The sequence below is a fragment of the Gavialis gangeticus genome, unplaced genomic scaffold, assembly GCF_001723915.1.
Source record: "Gavialis gangeticus isolate Ggan-Ray unplaced genomic scaffold, GavGan_comp1, whole genome shotgun sequence".
In the NCBI taxonomy this organism is placed as follows: Eukaryota; Metazoa; Chordata; order Crocodylia; family Gavialidae; genus Gavialis; species Gavialis gangeticus.
This window is the reverse complement of record NW_017728995.1, coordinates 65,109,439-65,131,201: the sequence shown is the minus strand read 5'-3', so window position 1 is coordinate 65,131,201 and position 21,763 is coordinate 65,109,439. Positions and strand designations below refer to the sequence as shown.

Genomic DNA, 21,763 nt, shown 5'->3' with positions numbered 1-21,763 from the left:
AATCAAAACACTTGAAAACTTCTGTGTAAATGCAGTGCACTGCCATTACTACATGCTCCCAGAAATCTGGTCTTCCACTTGAGCAGCTTCACACGTATTAAAGTAATCCACAGCCTTGTCTGTGCTATGCTTTTTAGAACCAGCAGGTAATGTGTGCTAACTAAAGGCATATCACCTTTTCTTATGGTTTAGAGAGGGCCTAAGCAAGTGTTACAGGCAGAAGCAGCCTCTGTGGAGCCTGCAGGCAAGCAGACAGAGTGCAGCTCGGCCCATCGGATGTTCTGGGCGTTTCCTGTTTAGCTAGTTCTTCTTTCAGAAGGAACTGTGGCTCTGTCAGTTGAGCCAGTCATCTCATGATTAGTGTCTCTGCTCCTTCCCATGCAGAAGAGAGAAGGGTTCTGTCAGCTTCTACAGCAAATGAAGAATAAGCACTCTGAGCAACCAGAGCCTGACATGATAACCATCTTCATTGGGACCTGGAACATGGGTATGAGCCCCCCTCTTGCCTGGTCCTTCCTACATTCCTCCAGATACTTGCATCAACCTTAACCTTGACCTACTTTTTCATGGGGCATGCTGGAATCCAGATTTTGTCTATTTGTTCAGTCAGGGACCTGTGTAGAACAGAGTCTTCCACTGGGACAGGAGAGGGAGTTGATTTCCAGGACAGATTCACACAGGGGTCCCTTTGCATTGCTCCAGAAAAAAGGGGCCATAAATCAGGATGGCAAGCTATTTGGCAATCTCTCCAGTGTAAGGGAAATGCTTGGGAGGCCCAGGGCTGGCATCATAGCCATATGTCTTCCCCCTTCTCCTTCCCCCCACCCCCAGCTTGTTGCTAGAGGGCATGATCAGTGTAAAGGGACATGTCCAGTGACTACACTCCTTCCATTCCTAAACATACTTATGAGAAACCACCTACCTCTGGCCTGAGATGGGAATTTATCCTCTGTGTCTAGTAAAACCAAGATGCATCTGTCTCTCCCATTCTGAGCAGGTGTTTTGGTTTAACTGATATGGGCCAACATGTTAATACTATTAAACTCACAAATTCAGTTCCTCAGCTACAGCACAAATGGGCTCAGTACAGGTGAGAGGGGTGGTAAAAGCAGAGTTATGCCAGCCCTATAGCACCCCAGCCTACAGGAAGTGCCTGTCTCTGATGGACCACACTCTGCATTACTTGCTGCCAGTGGCCTTGGTGGGCAGTTGCAGCAGATGGGGGACTGGCAGAGTACAGAGAATGTCCTCTTGCGTAGGGATGAGATGGCAGAGCATCAGCCCCTTCCACTGAGACTTCCTTGTGTCAGGTACAAATTAGGCCTATGGGCCTTCATTTGTACACCAAGTCCATTCTTTCTGCCCATAGCTCTGGGCCGTGTGCATTTAATCCCCATGAAGTCACTATCCTTAGGGATCTGACTGAGGGTGTTTTGACTCACTTTGGTTTGTGATTTGCTAAAGGTGCGGCACCTCCACCAAAGAAGATCACATCCTGGTTCCTCTCTAAAGGGCAGGGAAAGACCCGGGATGACACAGCTGACTACATCCCCCATGACATCTATGTGATTGGCACACAGGAGGACCCCCAAGGGGAGAAGGAATGGCTGGAGATTCTGAGACAATCTTTGCAGGAAATCACCAGTATCAGCTTTAAAGTGGTGAGGAGTCTCTTTTACTCCATAAAGCTCAGAGAGAAAAGAAGCTAGCATGCATCAGAGTAGCTAGGAGAAAAATGGGAGTAAACAGTCATTTTGCCTAAGGCTCCCTCTTCTCAAAGCCCCCATGCTGCAGTGATCAGACATCTGAGAGAGGAGGGGCTGGGTGTGCCTGTGACCCTCTTAAGATACATTTCTCATATCAGCTGGAGATATTGCTGCAAATGATACCCTCCAAAGTCAGAGCATTCAGTGTGTCAGAACATGCCCAGTGCCTGCCAGGCTGGGAGCAAAGGACAACCCTGATCTTAAATCCCCTCAAAGCAGTTTACTTACTCTGGTTAGGTGATGGTGTCATTTTAACAAAGGAATATTCATCTTAGAGGAGGAAATTGTAAAAGTATGGCTTGCTTTTAGAGACAGATGCAGCTGGGACATTATATTTTAGACTTACCTGAAAGGCCATTGTAGATAGTGACTGCTTTGATGGCTATTAGCATTTGCTTGTGATCATAGGAAGTTGTGTTTTGTGCAAACAAGGTGATCTAGGGAAATGTCTACACACAACACAGGAGCATGGATCCTCCACTCAAAGAAAACCCCAGAAAGCCAAAAAAGTAACACTGGGAGTGAGTCATGGAGTTTGGGGAAGCTGTGGATGAGAAGTAGTACATCTAGTGCCTATAAGCAGTAATGTATCTGTTGCCTCCCGTCCCTTGGTAGATCGCAATCCATACACTGTGGAACATCAGGGTTGTTGTCTTGGCCAAGCCAGAACATGAGAACCGGATAAGCCATATCTCCACAGACAATGTGAAAACAGGAATTGCAAACACGCTGGGTAAGGAAACAATCTCATCAGTAGGCCTGAGCTTCACCAGGACTCTCACAGAAAACAGCTCTCTCCCTCTGATCATGTTCCTGCTACCCTGGTCTTCCCCAGCCTGAAATATTTGAGTCACAACCCTGGCCAAACTAGATTTATCTGCACCAAGACAGACAAATATCTTACCTTGCAGAGAAGGGGTGGTGGGAAGGGAGATCTGCTGGCATGTGTACTCAATCCTGGCCTTGGATGTATTTCTCCCAGCATCTTTCACCCCTGACTGGGAGGATGGGGCTGGGCTTCAGAGTGATATTAAACTTGCTTTTATCCCAGTTTGTCTTGTTTAGCCTTCTTTAGTAAAACCTTACCTACATTCTGCACTGCACATGCTCATTCTTTCTTTCCTGATTCAGCCTGCCTCACCCTTTGCTCCATCCCCCCACTTCACTTAAGAAGTGTTATGTGCTTCATTATCTTTGTTACCAGTGCCACTCAGCCTGGAGGTGAATTTACTTGTTAACAGGGTTTTTTTTCCTCCTTCTTGCTTTTCTTAGGTAATAAAGGAGCTGTGGGGGTGTCATTCATGTTTAATGGAACCTCCTTTGGGTTTGTTAACAGCCATTTGACTTCAGGAAGTGAAAAGAAGCACAGGTAAAGTATATCTATGCAGGGGTTGATATAGGAGATAATATGTGAATTTCCCTGACCTGTGTTATGCAGGAAATCTAACTAGAGGATCAAAGTGGTTGCCTTCTCTCTGATACCTCATTGTATACACCAAACTGTTAAACTACAAATCGAAAGAGTAGCATCTCGGAGCCTGGCTGGGCCATGTTCAGTGCAAGACTGGGAGCAAATGTGGCTCCAGATCCTGGTACTGGCTGAGGACCAGTTCAGGAATGTTATGCAGCTTGAAAGAACTGTTCTGGGCCTAAGGAGAGCTGGAGTGAAGAGATATGCTAACCAAGGGAATATCCTCTTGGGAACATCTTCCTGGGACCAAGCCCAGACCCAGGGCCAGGAATGCAGTGGCCTGGGACTCCTGCCCAGGTGCTTTGTCACTAGGAGCTCCCTTTCCCTTAGAGTAGATCCCAGGCAGCATAATTAGCTGCCTTTCTTCCACTGTCTAGAAATGAGGTTGGAGCTTTGAGCCTGGCCCTTTAGGGAGGACCAAACGGAAAATCACTGTCTACTGGAACAGTTGAAGGTAGCTCCAGGCCAACTTTTGAACCTGTGTTTTTGGGCTGTTTCAGGGTCAGAAACAGGCCTTGGCCTAAAGCAGAGCAATCAGGAGCTACCTTAAGCTATAGTGCTGCCCAGCAGGCTGCTTTGCAGCACCTGAGAATTCCCCTGGTTGCATATGACATGGACACCTAGCTCCTGCCTCCTCCTCCTCACAGCATGTCTCTATACCCACACTTGCCAGGTTGTCTGGGCAGAGTGGTATATCACTGTGCAGGCCCCAGAGGCATTCTCCTCTCCTGGCAGGGGGAAGGGAAACCCTTCTGGTCCTTTCTGGATGTTTTGGTTTCTTTGTCTGAGGCAGGTGCTGAGGCAGCACATAGATTGCTGGCTGCTTCTGCAGTTGCCTCTGCATGGGTTCAGTTACAGTTGCATCGTCCTTGGTCATTCCTAAGCATTTGCCTAGCTGTCCGCTGGGGCTGGGTGAGAGGATGATGGGTGTTCTAAAGAAAAAGAAGGCTTAAATCCTGGTTTTCTCTGTACCCTGAGCTGAACTGGATTCAGTAAAGCAGCAGTCTCAGGCACTGGGGACCCCTGTGGTGGTGCAGTCTGTCAGTCAGCCTTTTCTTGTCTTACTAGACGAAATCAAAACTACACAAGCATTCTGCGTTTCCTGACACTGGGAGATAAGAAGCTAAGTCCATTTAACATCACTCACCGCTTTACACATCTCTTCTGGCTGGGAGACTTGAACTACCGGGTGGACCTTCCTACAACGGTTAGGGGCCCCTCTTTGGTCCTGAGTCCAGGCATTTCACTGTGTCAGAAGTCCTTCCAGTTTCTGTTTCAAGGCAATACAGAAAGAAGATAGAACTGGGGGATGAAGGGGAAAGAGGACCCAAGTTAACTGCCACTTGAAAAGGCATAAGAGTGGTAGGGAAGAGTTAAAATAGTCCCTTGCCAAAGATTAACAAGCCATGGGCATGCTAATGAGGCTATCTGACCTACTATCCTTTTCCAGGCATTCCCAAAACATCACTAACCCTACTGCGAGCAGGAGAGAAAACACCCATTGTTGACTGTCACGCCTATACTATCTTCTTTCAGCTCACAACTCTGTTGTACAGTGGCCCAGATCTGTCAGAAGAGGTGTAGAGATGTTTGAGGGAGAGGCAATCCATATAAAATCCCAGATAAGGCCTAGCGGGTAGGAGGTGTGGTAAAAATGGGGTAAATTTGATATTCAGATACAATTTGGAGATGATGAGGGCCAGTTTCAGTAGACCAGTGCCCAGAGTTATGGCAGAATTTAAGGTGCATGTCAGTGAGTTTTTAACTGCTACTGGGTAAACTTGGGACTGAGGGAGATTCCAGTGTACTAGCCTGCTCCCCAGTGAGGTGTAAATAGGAGGTTTGGCATAATCGTTAACTCTACTGCTTCCCTGTTGTCAGGAAGCAGAGAATATTATCCAGAAAATCAGACAGCAGCAGTATCCAGAGTTGTTGCCGTTTGACCAGCTTCTCATGGAGAGGAAGGACCAGAAGGTCTTTCTGCAGTTTGGTAAGATTCTGAATTCTCCTCCTGTTATCCTTTTCCATGTTCTACAGCTCTTCTGAAGTTTAGCAGTAACACAGCTCCCACTTTCTCTATTTCAGAGGAAGAAGAGATCACATTTGCTCCAACCTATCGCTTTGAAAGAGGTACCCGGGAGAAGTATGCCTACACAAAACAGAAAGCCACAGGGGTAGGTGATGACTAATATACAGCCCTCCCTATTAAAATATATATGCTAGGGTAGGGAAAAGAACTCCCACAGAGAAAAGCAACCTAAAAATCCCTCCAATTCTTGAAAAAATTAGGATTAAAATTTGCAGTGTTGCCAAATAACGAGCAAAAAGAACACACACACACACACGTGCGCACACACTCCCCTTCCCCCTTTGGCAACCAAACTTCCTCCTCTTTTGTTGGGAACTGTTCCTTTCCCTCCTCCTTAACATCAGTTCTCCTTTGGTTTGCAGATGAAGTACAATTTGCCCTCCTGGTGTGACAGAGTGCTCTGGAAATCATACCCTATGGTGCATGTGGTCTGCCAGTCCTATGGTGGGTAGACAACAGATTGTAGATAGCAGAACAATTGGTCTGAAACGGAAATGATTCAGAGTGGAGTCTCTAGGCTCCCCCTACACTGCCAGGCTTGCAGCACAGGAGGAATCTGACGTTAAACCATGGAGTTTGGAGCTAACTGTTTCTCTGTAACCTGACCAGGCTGGAAAATACAGTCTGCTGTGCTTTTATTTGAATAATATGGATCAAGTGGGTGCAAGCCATGCATTCCTTTTCTGGCTTGATTCTCTCTTCCAGCTAAGGCTACACAGTCGGGTTTGTTACGTCGCCATCTACACCACACCGCTAAGTGCTTGGCAACAGCAATCCAGGTTTTTCACTGCTGTGACTTTCAGGATGTCCATATATGTTGGTGCCAGCAGTGCTGGTCATTGTTTGGGTAGGTCAGTTTGCAGCAAAAGAGTTCACAGAGATAGGGTGCCATGTGAAATAAGTTGGCTGTCTTGATCCAGGTGTGAAAGAGGCTTCCACCTCATAAAAACATACCCTCCTTGATTGATGGTTCCAGAAACCTGACTAAATGGCCTCAGAGACAAAACGTTCCTTCTTTCAAATCAGGATCAAAATGCAAATGACCAGCCTTCAGTGGTGTAAGTTGGTCTTACTTCACTACAAGAATGTAAGTGAGGCAGATTAGACCAGCTGAGACTATGACCCATTAATAGGGTGGTATGTGAAGGGATACCCCACTGTTACCCATTCTGGGCAGATGGCAAGCAGAGTTCCTTATTCAGTACCAGCAGCCTGACACCTTTCATAAGTCCTCTCACAAGTCATTAAAAAACTGGTCGGGGCTCGTCTTGGGTCTTATATTTTCACCCTGTAGACTAGCTCCAACATCCTTGTCATCAGAGGGTGAGAGCACTATATGCTTCTCTTGAGTCCCTCCCTCACCTGATGCTCAATCAGGGTTTGATGGGGTATTAGAAGAGCTGTCTGTATTCTTTCTTGGCTAAAACAAGGCTTACCGTAGGAAGGCAATTTGGGGGAGGAATGAAGACTAGCCCAGGACCCTGGCATTGGGTCCTGGGGTTTCATTGATCATACCAAGTGCTTCTCTAAGATGGCTGTGGAGAAACTCAAGAGGATTCAGGGGTGAGCAACACATGATAGAGAGGCTGGAATGCAAGCTATACAAAGAAAAGTTGAAGGAGCTAGATATGTTCCACTTGGAGAAAAGGAGGTTCAGGAAAGATATGAGAGCAGTTTTCAAGTATTTAAAAAGCAGAGAGAGCAGAACAAGAGGCAGTAGGTTTAAACTACAGCAAAGCCCATTTAGATTAAACCTCAGGAAAGGCTTCCTAAGTTTGAGAACAGCAGGGCAAAAGATTAAGCTGCCTAGCGAGGTTGTGGCATCTTCTTCACTGGAGCTTTGCAGGTGGAGGCTGGACAGGAATCTGTCTAGGATAGTTCAGGAACAACAGATCCTGAATCTGTGCAGGGGAGCAGACTAGAAGGAAAGAATATTTCCCTTGCAAAACTTTAATTCTAAACATCCAGGCACAGTGCTAACGTATTATATACGTAGATGAGAAGAGAGCCTGCAGAACTCTTGGGTGGCAATGTGATATGGTCTGACAATGAGGTCATGTTTTAAGGAGATACGTCAGTGGGTGGCATTCTGGGTATCCTGGATCTTCATGTTGAGTGCAGGCAAAAACATCTCATCCAGTTCTGAATCTCTTGCCGTGTAATGTGGCTCTGTAACGGGGGAATAACAAGAGCTGCATTCCCTATACTGTACAGGTTTCCTCATCATTAGCTCCTTAAGTGTGCTGTATGTTACAAAGTTGAGCTGGGGATGACTAAACTTGCTTTGCCTACAGGGAAGATCTAGCAGTGAAAATCACTTGCAGAATCATTTGGTGCTTAATGGTGGTAACTCTGCACCAGCTGTGCACAGTCTTTGTGTTTTTTTACATAACTATTCCATGCTTAGGAACTCAGATGAGGGACCTTTAGAAACACTGGATTAGGGAGACAAGTTACACAGGACACAGTTGCATTTTTTTGGAAAACAACCAAATGATGGTGATTTTACAATCAACTTTTTGGGTCTCAGCAGAAACCCATGACAATAACTGGCTTTCATCTGTCATTGGCAGGCTGCACCAGTGATATCATGACAAGTGACCACAGCCCTGTCTTTGCTACTTTTGAAGTTGGGGTCACCTCGCAGTTTGTCTCAAAGAACGGTGGGTATGACTGTAGAAGGCGGGGGGATGCCTAGTGATATAAAATGAGACATCATGTGTGCATTGAAAGAAAGACCTGGCTTCATCTAGAGCTCTGGCTTCATCTAGAGCTGTGCTGAAGCTGTTCCACAGTAGTGTAAGTGAGGGCGAGTGGCCAGAGCAGTGGCCCCATTTGCCACTTTTTCACAGGGAGCACAGAAATAGCAGCCACCACAAATGGAGGATGACTGGATCACTGCCACCAGCAATGGAGCAGCTGTTGCTGCTCCATGCACTGCCACAGCCCAGGATACAGAACTGACCTGTTATACCTCTGTTGGTATTCTTTGGTATTCATCCAGAATTCACATGCTCTCCCTCTCTCTTCTAGATTCCAAGTACACAGACTCCCAGGGGGAAATAGAGTTTCTACACTGCTCTGCCACTCTGAAGACAAAGTCTCAGACCAAATTCTACATTGAGTTCCACTCTAGCTGCTTAGAAAGTATGACTCTCCCTGTCTTCTCTTACCGAGTCCTCTGCTTATTCTATTCAGCTCCATTCTTTTGCTTTTTTATCCAAATAAATCACTGTGCTGGCTATTTGTGTGAATACAGGGAAGAGATGGGCTGGGTGGGGGGAATGTTGTGTCATACTATATTGTCAGTAACAACTGAACCATTTAGCTAGAATCAGGTGTTATCGATACAGGTCGTCCTTGTGCCATTTCATCAGCCTTATTTGAAAATCTGCTTATCTTTTTTAATGAGAAACTTGTGTTGCTCTTGCTTGTCAAGTAGGATTGTCTTTGATTAGTAAGTGCCTGATTGATGAAATTTCCAGTCAGGCCTGATATAAGTGATCAGGCATGTTCAAAATGAAGGAGGCACATTATGCTAATATATAAATGATTTGCTTCCTATGGTTTCAGCAGAATAAATCAGAGCATCAAATTCAAGTAAAAGGAATTCCACTGAGAAGATTCTGTAACTGGGGCTGGAGATCAGCACCTCAGATTGTATCCTGCCTCGCTGTACTACAGGGCTAAGTCTGAGCTGTTTATGTAATGTGAGACTCCATGCCCTTGCTGTACTTTTTTTAGGCTATTCCCTGTCTCAGGGCCCGTCCTGTAAGTGGGACAGCATACCTTTGCTGCACTCTTCATCACATCATCACATGTCAGAGAGCTGTCGAAGACAGTTCCATAAAGAATTATTTTTTGGGCTGTATCAAAATTTGCATACATTTCTATGGAAACAGCGTATTACAAGTCCTAAATTAGAATTTCAAAAGTGTGCTATCTTGAGTGGCGTAGGAAGAGCTGTCATATTCTCCTGTCCATGCATACACCGAGTCTTTCAATGCCAAGCTTGACTATTAACTGGAAATAATTTAACAATTGCACAGTAAGGTCATTTGCAAATTGTACTGTGTAAACATGTACTCAGGAGTCAACCCTGACACTTGCAATGCATTCAAAATCTTGTCCTCAAAGGCAGGAGAATAATGGCAGGTCCTTGGGAGATCTATCCTTCAAAAAGATAACTGCAGCCAAGTTCTTGTCCTATGTGTCTAACTCTTGACTGGCCAGTGACTGCCTTTTTGTTCCCTCTGCAGGCTTTGTAAAGAGCCAAGAAGGTGAAAATGAGGATGGGAATGAAGGGGAACTGGTGGTGAAGTTTGTTGACACCCTTCCGAAGGTAAATGGAAGATACATTTTCACACCCCTCTTAGAGAAATCTTCTGCTCATATCTTTGATAAATAGCCATCAGGTTTGTTGTGTGGGGAAAAAAATTGGTTTCAAGTGCTAGATTACTGGTGGATTTGTACTTCAAAGGCATTGCGGTTGGTTTAAGAATAGCTAATCTTGTCTCTGTGTAAGTGGTTGCACTATATGACCCTAGATGTCTCTTCCAATCTATGATTCTATAATTTAAAGCTGTTTGTCCAACTAAGAGAACTATGCCCATGAAAAGGCTTTTGCCAGTATAACTGCTTATCTGCTAAGGTTTTACTGGTATGGCTAGGCTATGTCAGCTAGGATTTTGTTCGGGGTTTTTTTCTATGTTCTTAACCAACACTGCTATGTGGGGATAACTCTTTAAGTTGACCCAATCTACATATTAGAAAGGTGATCAAAAGCCCTTGAGACAGAGATTAAGGAACAACCATTTCCCTTATTTTCTTTGTTTAGCTAATCACTGTTTCTTCCTAGTATCTCTGAAAAAGACTCGGGCATTCAGATCTACAAAATATGTTATTCAAGGGCTGAATTTTTACTTAGACATGGAGGAAAGAGCTTCTTTATAAATTAGCTGGAAAGAGACAGAAGCAAAATCTTTCATATAGAAAACATTGTGTTAACCTGTGTTAAAAGGCCTATCAGTGCATGGCCTTGGCTACTATGGGCACATTTACATGTGCTCCAGGGGTGGGGGGGGTGCTTTAATTAGAGAGCTGCTCTAATTAAAGCACTGCAGCATCTTGTGTATCAGCATCCCTGCACTTTAAAATGGCAATGGGGGCACTTGAACTATAGGTCGTTCAATGAGCTTTAGTTCAAGCACCCCCACTTCTATTTTGAAGTGCAGGGATGCTGATACACAAGATGTGGGAGGCTGCTGAAGCACAGTAATTACTACACTCCAGCAAATTTGATTAATCAAGTCTGCTCCAATGTGCTGTAATTACAGCGCATCAGAGCAGCCTCTGCACTTGTGTACAGGCACCCTGCGCTTCTAAGTCCAGAGACACAAGTTCAGTTCTTGACCCAGAGGCTGTTCCTACTCTGTGGAAGGGCAGGGCTGGAAAATGGTAGCTGTGGTACATTTTGACTTGGAGCAAATGCATTTCTAATTCCTTTCTGGATAACTAAAGACAAGAACTGTTTGGTTCAGAAAAAGCACCCTGTCCAGATTCTCATTCAACAGATTATCACCTCATAGGGGTTCTTAATCCAGTGCTGTAGAAAGAAGTGCAATCATATCCTGTTTGAGTGTATGGCTTGCAGCCTCCCAATTGGGAATGGAAAGGGGACACTGGATAAGCATGTAGCATTCTACCTTAGATTATCAGATGTAATTGAAGAGGCTTAGGTTGTGAAATAAACTAGGAGAGATCCTGCAAGGCCTGTTTGACTGAGCTGTGCTCTGCTTGAACCAATGTACTGAGGAAGGTATTATTTCTGTAGACTTTCCTCTCTACTTTATTGACCCTCCTGAACTTGTTTTTGCAGCTGACTTCAATTATTTCAGACCCAGAGTATCTGCTGGACCAGCACATCCTGATCAGCATTAAGTCATCAGACAGTGATGAATCGTATGGTAAGTGAATAGCTCTAAAGCTGTGTATGAGTCAAATGCTACTTAGATTTTCCAAGTCACTGGAAGAGTGGGAGAGAACAGCAGTAATTATTACAGACTGAAGGTGTTATGATGCTCTGTAGTCTGATTTAGAGCTTAATATGTATTAAAGTACATACAGGTCGTGGGCAATGTTATGTATGAATGATAATTAAAAGACTCTGCACTGTAGACATCATCTCTGTTAGCTTTACCATCCTTAAAAAGACAATGAATTAAAGGCAACATGCTCAGCTAAGTCTACAGCAGATTTATCTATTTATTATATGGCTTTATCCAGATCATCTAACTACTGCTCCCCTTGCTTATTCCATATTTGATGTTTAACATGACACAGTCTCCCTCTCTGAGAGAAACACAGTGTCCTTGCTATTGGCTTTCACATTCTAATCAGCTGAAATTCACAGTCCTGTCAATAGGAGAGATTCTCTCTCAGAGCTCAGGTAATCCTTAGGAGAAGCAGAAACTTTTCTCACCAATAACAGAAGCTCAGACAAAGTTACACGTGTCCCATACAAAGAGGGAGTGGATGACACCCCCCCCAACCAAGTTCCTGTGATGTTTTACAGTCCCTCCTGGGATTCAACTCCAAGTCTCCCTTTCCAGTCACATTTGTCCTGCTTGCGCAGAGATAACCAATGACTGAAGAGAGAGAGAGTGAGAGAGAAATTACAAAAGTCATCTCACATCCAGACTCCCTTCCTGTTCTCTAGGTGAAGGCTGCATTGCCCTGCGAAGAGAAGCTACAGAATCACTAGTTCCCTTCTATACTGTGCTTACCCACCATGGGGAGAAAACAGGGGTCTTCCAAGGTGAAGTCAAGTTACAGACATCTCAAGGAAAACAGAGAGAGAAACTATATGGTAAGACACTGGGTTTGGAGGTTACTCTAGGTAACTGCAGTCTAATCAGGTGGGGTCTCGTAGGATTCCTGCAAAAGAACTGAAGCTTATCCAACCAGTAGTTTCAGTTCTAGATAGCCACTATCTTCTGATGGTGGCTGCTGGATCCAGTGATGAGCAATGACCCCTGTAGACTACCTGAGCTCTTCCTGAAAGACACAGCAGTCACATTCAGGTTTTTTCTGTTATCCTCTTAAGTGAATTAACAGATAGAGAGAGCCCTCTGTCTGTCACTAACAGAGGCTCTGTTGAGTTCTGTTACCATGTTTCCATTTGTAATGCCTCTATATAGCAGGGCAGCAGATTTGTCTCTGATCCAGTCACCTGCCGATATATTGAAAAGGGCACTAAAGGCTCTTGAACTGCAGTTGCTCAGCTACAAGAAAATGAGATTTGTTTTCTGTCTTGCAGCATATTGTCCCTGGGCAGCATGTTTCAAAGCACAAATGTTAACAATTGGTTTCCATGATGATCAAAAATTCCACTTTGCTTATGTATGTCTCTGTACCACAGCTTGGCTGGGCACCTGCCATGTCCAGCATGTGGCTATCCAGTCTCTATACAGTGCATGGGGAAGTATTAAATTGTGTTTGTATCTAAGATGGTAGGAATGTTTTACCATTTCTCTCCATTCAGAAGCAACTAACACCATGCTGGCGTTTGCACTTTGAAATCATACTGAAAAGGCCGGCATCACTGGGAATGTTTATTATGATGCACCTCAACCCTTTATGTAATTTGATAGCAGAGTGCGCAGGCCAGTCCATTTAGGGTCATGAACAAGCTAGTAGAAGGGGAACTACAGCATGAACTTACAGCATGTGTGCTACACTATAATCATTGCCCATGAGTACATTCTTCAAAACCAAAGGCCTGCCTGTGCCAAACAGTCCATCAGGGTAGTGTGGCTGAGGCATGCTGATTTCTGTAGCCAGAGGCACACTCAGAAGTGATGTTACTAGCATCACATTTGGGCACCTCTGACTCCTGAGCCTGAATGATCAGGTGCCAGCTTATAGCTGGGTTGAATGGGGACAGCCTTTGGCATGAGTCAAGAGCAGGGTTCAAATGTATACCTCTAGCAAGAATTCAACCGCTCTGTTACCATACCCCAGAATGCACAACTTTATGCTGGGTTAAACACAAAGTAGGTTATTCTACAGGGAAAGCAGGGGACCTACATTTATCGAGGGTGGGGAGGAGCATGCACATGGGCACTTACGGCAGAGCAGGTCACATGCTGTAAGAGAACACCCAAGTTTACCACCTAGTAAGTTTTTCACATGTCCCTGGCAATAGAAAATAGATGCTGCTGAGCCTTTACCGTACTGTAATATTCCTGCTTCTGTTTCACATTTTGAGCACTCCCTCTAGATAGGATGTGTAAGTCAGGCCCTCTAGCAACTCTCTAGCATCGTTTTTCTTGTTGCCAAATCTTTAGTGACAAATGTTAACATAAGCCTTCTCTGCCAACATTAGCTTTGTGCCTAAATGTATATTTAAGGAGTCTTCTTAAGCCCTCTGGAATTATTCCTGTTAACAAGATTATGCAGTGTGTTCAGAATCAGGGCCTTTGTCTTTCCTTTGTCTAGGAAGCATGATGTGCACCAATGGCATGATAATCAGAACAATTGCGGCTACATTGTTAACACTTAGATGGGTGTGTCCTAACCATCATACCTGGATGGGCTATTAGCTGACATTGTAACCATGATGGTCCAGGGAAAAAGTAAGAAGAGAGATTTGTTTAGTGGTATCTTTTGCTGGACCAGCTTTGTAGCTGGGAGAGATGCTAGACAAGCTTTCAGGCACAAAATACTCTTGCCATGTCAGTGCATTGGTATTTTGATAGGCAGTTGCATGCAGATAGCTATTGGCATTAACAGAGAAGCTCAAGCCTCCCAGTGTGATGTAAGATAAAGCCATGACCCACATAAGTGCACTTTCATATATGCTCTTTTCCTCCAGACTTTGTGAAGATTGAACGTGATGAGACCATCGGGCAGAAGCCAAAGGGTGTCAGCACCCTGGATCCCACCAAAGACTGGGACCAAACTAACAGGTAAAGGACCAGAGTGTGAGACCTCACAGGTACAGCCTGATGCTGAGCATGGGCATGGATCTTTCTGAAGGTTGTAGGCACAATTTAAGTACCTGTGGTAAGGACTGAAAAGCTGATTCTTTGTACATATTTCAGTTATCAGCTGGCCTGATTTTGCCAGTAACCGCCACCGTGGTGTGGACGCTGTCTCCCCAAATAAAGTAACAGAATGGCAGCGCGCCTCTGTGCTGAGGCAGGATCAGCTGTCACGTTTCAGCAAATGAGTGCACTGATGGGGCCATGCTCCTGGCATTCACGTATGCCCCTCTTCTAAAAAGGGCTTTTTTTCCTCTCAACAGAAAATCCAAATCTACTCACTTGATGGCCAGAGAAGCAGCAGCTGTTGCTCGCTTTTGGGGAAGTGCTTCCACTTTGCCAGATACACAGAGCAAGGAAGACATGTTACGGTAACTGCTACTTTACCTTCACCAGATGGGGAGGCAAGCTGAGCTTTGACTGCCTGCCTTTCCCATCCCAGAGACCCACAGGGTCCTCCCATTTGGCCAGAGGAAGGACAGCTTGTTGCTTCAGGTTCTATATTTTATGGGGCCATTTTTTTATCAAGGCAGCCTGCAGTTTTCACCTCCCAGTCCATGGAGACTTGCCCTAGAGACCTGATTTTGGTGCCCTGATTACAGCAGCATGTTACTAGCCCATACACTGCTGTTATTTGCCTATTAATGCTGCTGCAGCCACCAGCTGTGTGTTAGGAGCCAAAATCCTTTGCAAGGGTTTCTGGGCTTTAAATTCTTGCAGCCTGAAGGAGGCGAGGTGCCTACTACTACCACAGAAAACTACTGGTGAGGTAGAGGGTGGCCCTGACCTAGCAGCCCTCTCCATAGTGGAACAGCCAGCAAGACCCTCCATTTATTTTCTCCTCAGAATGAAAAAGGGGGCCTGCTGTGGTTGAACCAAACCAGCCTTTGTGTGTTAGACTCTTTCCTTAGTAGCTGTCTGGTCATGGGAGTTTATGGTGGGGGAGAGGCAAGTGGAAGTGGGGTGTTATTTCTGCATACATTCTTCTCTCAGCACCCTTTCTTTCCTGCAGTTCCACCCCAACAGACATCAATAATCCCAACTATATGGGGATGGTCTCCTTCTCCCAGCAACAATCTGCACCTAGCCAGCTTAAGCAGATTTCTTCATCAGATCAGCCCCCTGCCCTCTGGAACTATGAGCAGCAGCCCAAAGAGAATGCCTCTGCAGTGGGACAAAAGGAGTCCTCTTCTACACCTCCCTCCCAGTCACCCCTCTCTCCAAAAGCACCCGTTCTGTCTACAACAAGCCGGAGTTCTGCTTCCAGGAGTCAAGAGCATCTGTGAGTCTTTGCGTCTGGCATTGGTGCTGTTCTGGTGTCCACCCCCACATTCCCACTCCAATATAGTCACCTTTTTGTTATTTCTGCTGTGGGGCTGAATTAGTTCGTATTTGCCCTTTGTCTTTAGAAACAGGAGGAGAGTGAGGGTCACCAGTGGTGACCTCCCCTGCTCAGGAACTCCTCAATACTGGTAACTGAGTGTGGCAACTCCTCCATCCTATGCCAAAGCAAAAAGTGAAAGCTGAGTGTGTGCATGTGCATAAGATTAACTCCTTCCCAACTCTGATGTTGCGAGACAGGAAAGAGAGGCCTGTACAACTGCCTCCTGCAGCTCTACCCTCTGACAGGAATGCAGGCTCCTTTGCACATTTGCCTGTCATGCTTTTAACTACACTTCTGCTTGCAGCACTCCTGACATTTCAGCTCATTACAGAACTGAGCACTCCTGTACCCCAGGGGCACCGAGTTTTGTTGTAGAATTCAAATCTGACTGTCATGTATATCCCTTACGTACCAGACCCTTCCATGAACTAATTAGGTTACTCCACACTTGCTCTGGTATGCACTTTCTGTCTTCATTCTATTTTTTTCGATCATTGTGATGGTTACTTGCTGTGTGTGTCATTATCATGATATAATTTCCTGGTAAACATGTTTGCCACTATGAAAATCAGAGCAAGCTTGAGCCACTCTTCCAGCAGTGCCTTCTCTTATCACATGCCCTGCTAGTTCTTGTTTCTGCTGTCTCCAGTGCCCTGTTCCCACTATGCTGAATTCCTATTCAAACCCTGGGAGGTTTAGTCAAAAGATCCCTTCAATGTTTGCCACTCATCTCCCATTTAGTTCTGTTCAATCACATTATAGCTGGTCTGTGATCATTCAAGTGTTTTGTTGATTGCTGTCTAAAAGCTTCAACAGTTTAGGTTCATTCACATAAGGACCCAGAAAACCCAAATGGAGTCCCATTCTACAGCAGTTCTCTCATTTGGGCGTGAGGTTTCCATTATTTTTAATCCAACAGTTTGCAAAGCACTGTGAACATGTTTTTTTCTTGCTGTACATTACATGGTTATTAGCCAAGCACTCTGCTATTGGATTAATCCAAGGAGTTTTACTGCTACTCCTGAGCTATGGTAACCAGAAGAGAATGGTCTGGTTGTGATGTCGGTGTACTGTGCTGAAAGTTTTGAATGTTGATGGTTTGGAGGTCCAGTCCGGTCCTCTCAGCCAGAAATGAAGAAACTAGTTAACATTCTCAGATTTGTGTTTCACAAAACCACTGCAGAACTCCGAACAGTTTGCTCAGCGGCTCCTCTCTTTTATAAGAGAAGCCTGCTTTGTCAACACAGAGTTTGCACAGTGCCATGTTTTTATGCTCTCAGGCCAATAAAGATTAGACAGAAGTAGAACCCTACACAATTCTGTTTCCTCCCCATTAGTTTAATGGTTATTCTGCTATCTCTGAATAGTCACAGTTTAACTCCCTCATGCTCATTTTATCTCACTTTCTAAAGTCAGTCAATGTCACCTCTTACTAACACCTCTCCTTTCCATGTTGCCTTCATGGCTGTAGGCCAGCTGAAGTGGGGAAAAACATGGCAGAACCTTTGCTTCAAGAGGAAGGGCAGCAGAAGCCAGAGATGTTTGACAACCCACTCTATGGCTCCATGAGCTGTAAGGGGAAGGTAATGTCAAAGAAAGAGCCCTTGAGGAAGGAGCACACCGCCACCTCAGATCCAAGCTTCCTTCTCACAAAGTCACAAGAAACTGAGGGCAGCAAGCCTTCCAGCAAGCAGCAGTCCCCACCTTTCTTGGTTCCCACGTCGAGATTCCGCTCCTACACCTGTTCTGGCCAATCTGAGGAAAAGACTATGAATGAAAAGGTTCAGGGCAAGCAAAAGTCTGCCGTATCTTTAGAAAACCCAGCACCACTTAAGAAACCAGCCAAGCCATCGAGGTCTGAAATAGGGCCAAGCAGTCAGGGACAAGTCAACAAACCTCCTCTTCCCACGAAGAGCCGAGCAGTACTGGACATGCAGAACATCAAGGGCCGAGACTACAGGGACAGTTTAGAGCTCCCTCATGCAGGAAAGCATCGAACTGAAGAGGGGCCAGTCAGCAGGACAAGCACACCGGTATGTTTCTTCTGGGGCTTAGAGGAATGGGGGGAACACTGTATTACTTTCACACACTATTAAACTTTCTTTTAAACTGGGCAAAAAGAAGGGGAAAAAACCCAGATACCCAGTGCCTTTTTAACTCAAATTGTTTCATTTCTGAGAAGATCAAAATTTGGCCCAGGTGACTAGAATCCAGCATAGTTCAATCATAAGTTTACTTTAGCATAGCTAATGAAAATGCAATGAAAGTAGTTATCAGTTGAATATACTTCCTGGTTTAGGCAGTGTTGTCTTATAAATAGAAGCGGCAGTACATAAGCTGGTGTCTCCTCTTGTTTCTGCAGTGAATGCAGCATGGCAGATGGCATCCTGGGAGGATTCCTAACAGGAAGAAATATGAAGATTACCCTTTGTTCACATTAATATCCTCTGGTCTGGAGTTGAGAGGCCTGGGGCTTTTTATTTTTGAGAGTGTCTCTCTCTTTATTATTATAAAAGTCTTCTAGCTGAGATATTTCACATAAGTTATTCAGTTCAAGAGGCAGGGCAATAACAAATGCAAGGTGATGAGTCTAACAGTTAGTCTTTTGTAAACATCTCTTTGGTACTTCTGTTCAGAGGCAGTAGGTTCAAGACATATATTAGTAATAATTTGGAGAAGAGGAAGGTACGCTTACAAAGACTAAAACATGGGCTGGGTACATCTAAAGGGTTCCCTGCACACACAAACAATGATCTTTATCTTGAATTACAACATTCAAGAGTGATAATTATGAAACAGAGAGACTTTTGAAAGCGGTACAACTCCAGAGCATATCAAACTCTGGGGAGGGTGGGGACACCAGCTGAACAGCACATATTGACAAGCACATGTACAGTATATGAGGATTTGTCCCTTGGCACTGTAGCTCTTGGCTCTAGCAACCGTGCTATTATTCCACAGTGAAAACCTCATGGGAAAGGGTGAAATGGCAGAACTGCATGTAGAAATGAAAGAGCATTATATAGGACCTATATGGAGTCTATATGCTATAATTGCCTGAAGGGAAATTTGTCACTCTAGCCATTTCTTATGGCATTCCCTTGCTTTGAAGGACATCTGGCTGGTTGTTTTGTAGCATAATTATTAGATTCATGCTGACCTTACTTTACTTTTGTTCATTAACTGAGAATGGATGATGTTAACATAACTGTAATTTCTGTATCCATGTTAGGTATTATTGCAGTGGGTTACACAGAGGCTATGCCTATTTCTGACTTAATCCTTGCTACTGTTTTCCATGTTCATTATCAAGAAATAAAAACTAGACCCAGTTCTAGTAATTCATTATTGAAAATTCAGAATTTCTACCTCCAGATTGCTGACTGAGTCAGTGAATGAAAACAATCACTTGCTTAGAGGCATTTTGTCTGAGAACCACCAAAGACGGAATGAACCAGAAAGCCCTGGGAAAGGAACATCTTGGAGGATTTGCAGCTGGTGGCTTGTCCTCATCTCTCCTATATGCTCCCAGGAAGGACATACATTAGGATAGCTAGAGCCATTCCTTCCATACCCCATGATAATGTAGTTGAGCTGGTGTGCCTAGGACTCAAGCTTTAATCCACCTTTGTGGATAACAGGTTTAATGGCTTTTATAAAAGTACTTGCACTCTGTTTGTACTTGGCAAGCAGAATTATCAACTGTCTATGCATGAAAGACAGGTACTAATTACCTGGTGTAGACAAGGCTTAGCACAGGCTTGTGAGCATGGATGGAGGAAAACAATCTATACAGTCATAGAGAAGTAGGGCTGGAAGGCACCTCCAGAGGTCATCTAGTCCAACTCCCTGCCTGAGGCAGGATCATCGCTATCTAAACCACCCTTAAAACCATAATCTAAACTCTACATAAGACTACCCTCAACCCTGACACAACATAGACCTAACACCCTAACCTGCCATTACTAAAGCAGAGGAAACAATGTCCTGTTTCTATAAAATGTTGTCAATATATGCCCAAGAGGTCTGGGGTAGAGGGCCACACCCTTCACTGCAGACAAAGGCAAAATCCCCCATAGTCCATACTGATCTGACCATGGAGTGAAATTCCTTCCTGACCCCAAACGTGACCAGTTTGACCCTGAGTGGAGGGGCAACACCCTCTAGTCAGGAACTTTTGGCTTTGCTCCTAGCAGGAGAATGTGCCCACCCCAGCTGAAGTCCACAGGCTCAGCTGTAGCCAACCACCAATGTGTCTGCAGGGGCTTAAAAACACCCTGGCAAATATTGCAGAAAAAAGGGAAGAGGGCAGGAGCAACCAGCAAAGCCCAGAAGCATGGGAAATACCTGTGGTAGAAGATAGGCATAGCTACACCTAGATCAGGGGTGTCCAACCTTTTTGAATATGGGGCCAGAGCACAAACTTTTTTATCACCCAGTGGGCTGGTGAGCCATATTCAAAGACCTCACAGGAAGTGGTATCACATCAGGAAGTGATGTCACATGACCTTTGACACCAATGAAGTTGCAGAAAGTGACAATGAAATGGGTCTGGAAATGCGGTTTAAAATCCAAAATAAAAACAATATAAAAGCAAGAATGAAATAATACCAAACACTTGACTAAAATAAATTCTTTTGCTTCTACTCACTTCTCAATGAATGAAAGAAGCATAATGCAAGTCAACAGATGACGTCCCGGGATTTGCTTGAGAAGCATCTATGGATGCAAGCCAGCATTTTGCTCACTTTACTAGCCGCAGCATCACACTGAAGGCTCATGTTCATCTTGTGGTCAACCATGACCCCCAAGTCCCTTTCATCTGTAGTGCTAACCAGTGTCGCACTGCTGAGCCTATAAGCATGCTGCAGCTTTTTCTGCATCCTGTAAGCATGCTGCAGGGACCCATTCTGCATCCAGCCAGCCACTGCCACAGAGACTGAAGGGGAGAAATAAATGACTTCATCTCTCCATCCCCTGAGCAGTGCAGCCCCACGAGCCAGTGCTGCCCAAGGGGGCTGGAGCAAGGCAGCCACTGCACCACAGCCCCTCACCCGCATGGCCCCACTCAAATGGTGTCCAGCTGCCCACACACATAGCCCCAGCAGCCTCAGCGCTGCAAGCCCAGAGCGTGGGATCTGGCAGTCAGCCAGGAGACATGTCATGCCAGTCACGCCAGGATCCCGCCTGCCAAGGCCCCCCCAGGGCTGCCCTGTCGACTGCCTGCGCCAGGCGCCGCACCCCATTCCCACCCCGCAGCCGCCGAGCCCAGTGGGTCCCAGGAGGCGAGCTGGCCGCCGGGGGCAAGGGGCAGAGCCAGAGAGAAGTAGCAGGCGCTGTCCCCAGCACATCCTGTCAGGCACGGCTGGGGCAGCCCCGTGCCACGCAGCCCTTGGGGCAGTGGCAGTGGGACCTGGCTCATGATGATAATAGATAATCCCCAGCCTGGTGGCTGTCCAACCTCTTCTTGAACATCTCCAGTCATGAAGAATCCACAACTTCCCTAGGCAGTCTTTTCTACTGCCTCACTATTCTTTCAGTGAAGAAGTTTTTTCAGATATTCTATCTAAATTGACTTTGCTGCGACTTCAAGCCATTGGTTTACATCCTCCTCTCTGCAGCAAAAGAGAAAAGGTGCTTTCCCTTTTCTTTATGGCAGCCCTACAAATATTTGAAGACCTCTGTTATGTTCCCTCTTAAGTACTTTTTCCATAAGCTGAACATGCCTAGCTTCTTCAGCCTCTCCTCATATGACTTGCCTGTCAAGCCCTTGATCATCTTTGTTCTCTGCCTCTGGACTCTCTCTAAGTTCTCCACACGCTTTTTAAAATGTGAAGCCCAGAACTGCACACAGTGCTCCAGATGAGGCCTAACCAGTGTCAAGTAGAGAGGCACTGTCACTTCCTGTGTCTTGCACCTAATGCTTCTATTGATGCAGCCCAAAACTGCATTCACTTTTTGTACAGTTTCATCACACTGCAGATTCATATCAAGTCTGCATACACCCTT

At 45.3% G+C, this 21,763-nt stretch overlaps 1 protein-coding gene across 2 annotated transcripts in view; it reads left to right on the top strand.

Annotated features, from left to right (window-relative positions):
* INPP5D (inositol polyphosphate-5-phosphatase D) overlaps nt 1-19,091 on the top strand; it is a 105,072-nt gene extending 85,981 nt beyond the window's left edge. For both annotated transcript variants that reach the window (XM_019503752.1, XM_019503753.1), the window contains 18 exons: nt 385-487; nt 1,465-1,661; nt 2,382-2,499; nt 3,039-3,135; nt 4,306-4,444; nt 5,119-5,227; nt 5,323-5,411; nt 5,689-5,770; nt 7,900-7,989; nt 8,360-8,473; nt 9,586-9,668; nt 11,205-11,292; nt 12,045-12,194; nt 14,202-14,295; nt 14,634-14,741; nt 15,383-15,652; nt 17,226-17,787; nt 18,117-19,091. In XM_019503752.1, the coding sequence (XP_019359297.1) occupies nt 385-487; nt 1,465-1,661; nt 2,382-2,499; nt 3,039-3,135; nt 4,306-4,444; nt 5,119-5,227; nt 5,323-5,411; nt 5,689-5,770; nt 7,900-7,989; nt 8,360-8,473; nt 9,586-9,668; nt 11,205-11,292; nt 12,045-12,194; nt 14,202-14,295; nt 14,634-14,741; nt 15,383-15,652; nt 17,226-17,787; nt 18,117-18,119 (2,496 nt within the window). In that variant the 3' untranslated portion in view covers nt 18,120-19,091. The remainder of the gene's footprint in view (nt 1-384; nt 488-1,464; nt 1,662-2,381; nt 2,500-3,038; nt 3,136-4,305; nt 4,445-5,118; nt 5,228-5,322; nt 5,412-5,688; nt 5,771-7,899; nt 7,990-8,359; nt 8,474-9,585; nt 9,669-11,204; nt 11,293-12,044; nt 12,195-14,201; nt 14,296-14,633; nt 14,742-15,382; nt 15,653-17,225; nt 17,788-18,116) is intronic.
* The last annotated feature ends 2,672 nt before the right edge of the window (nt 19,092-21,763 follow it).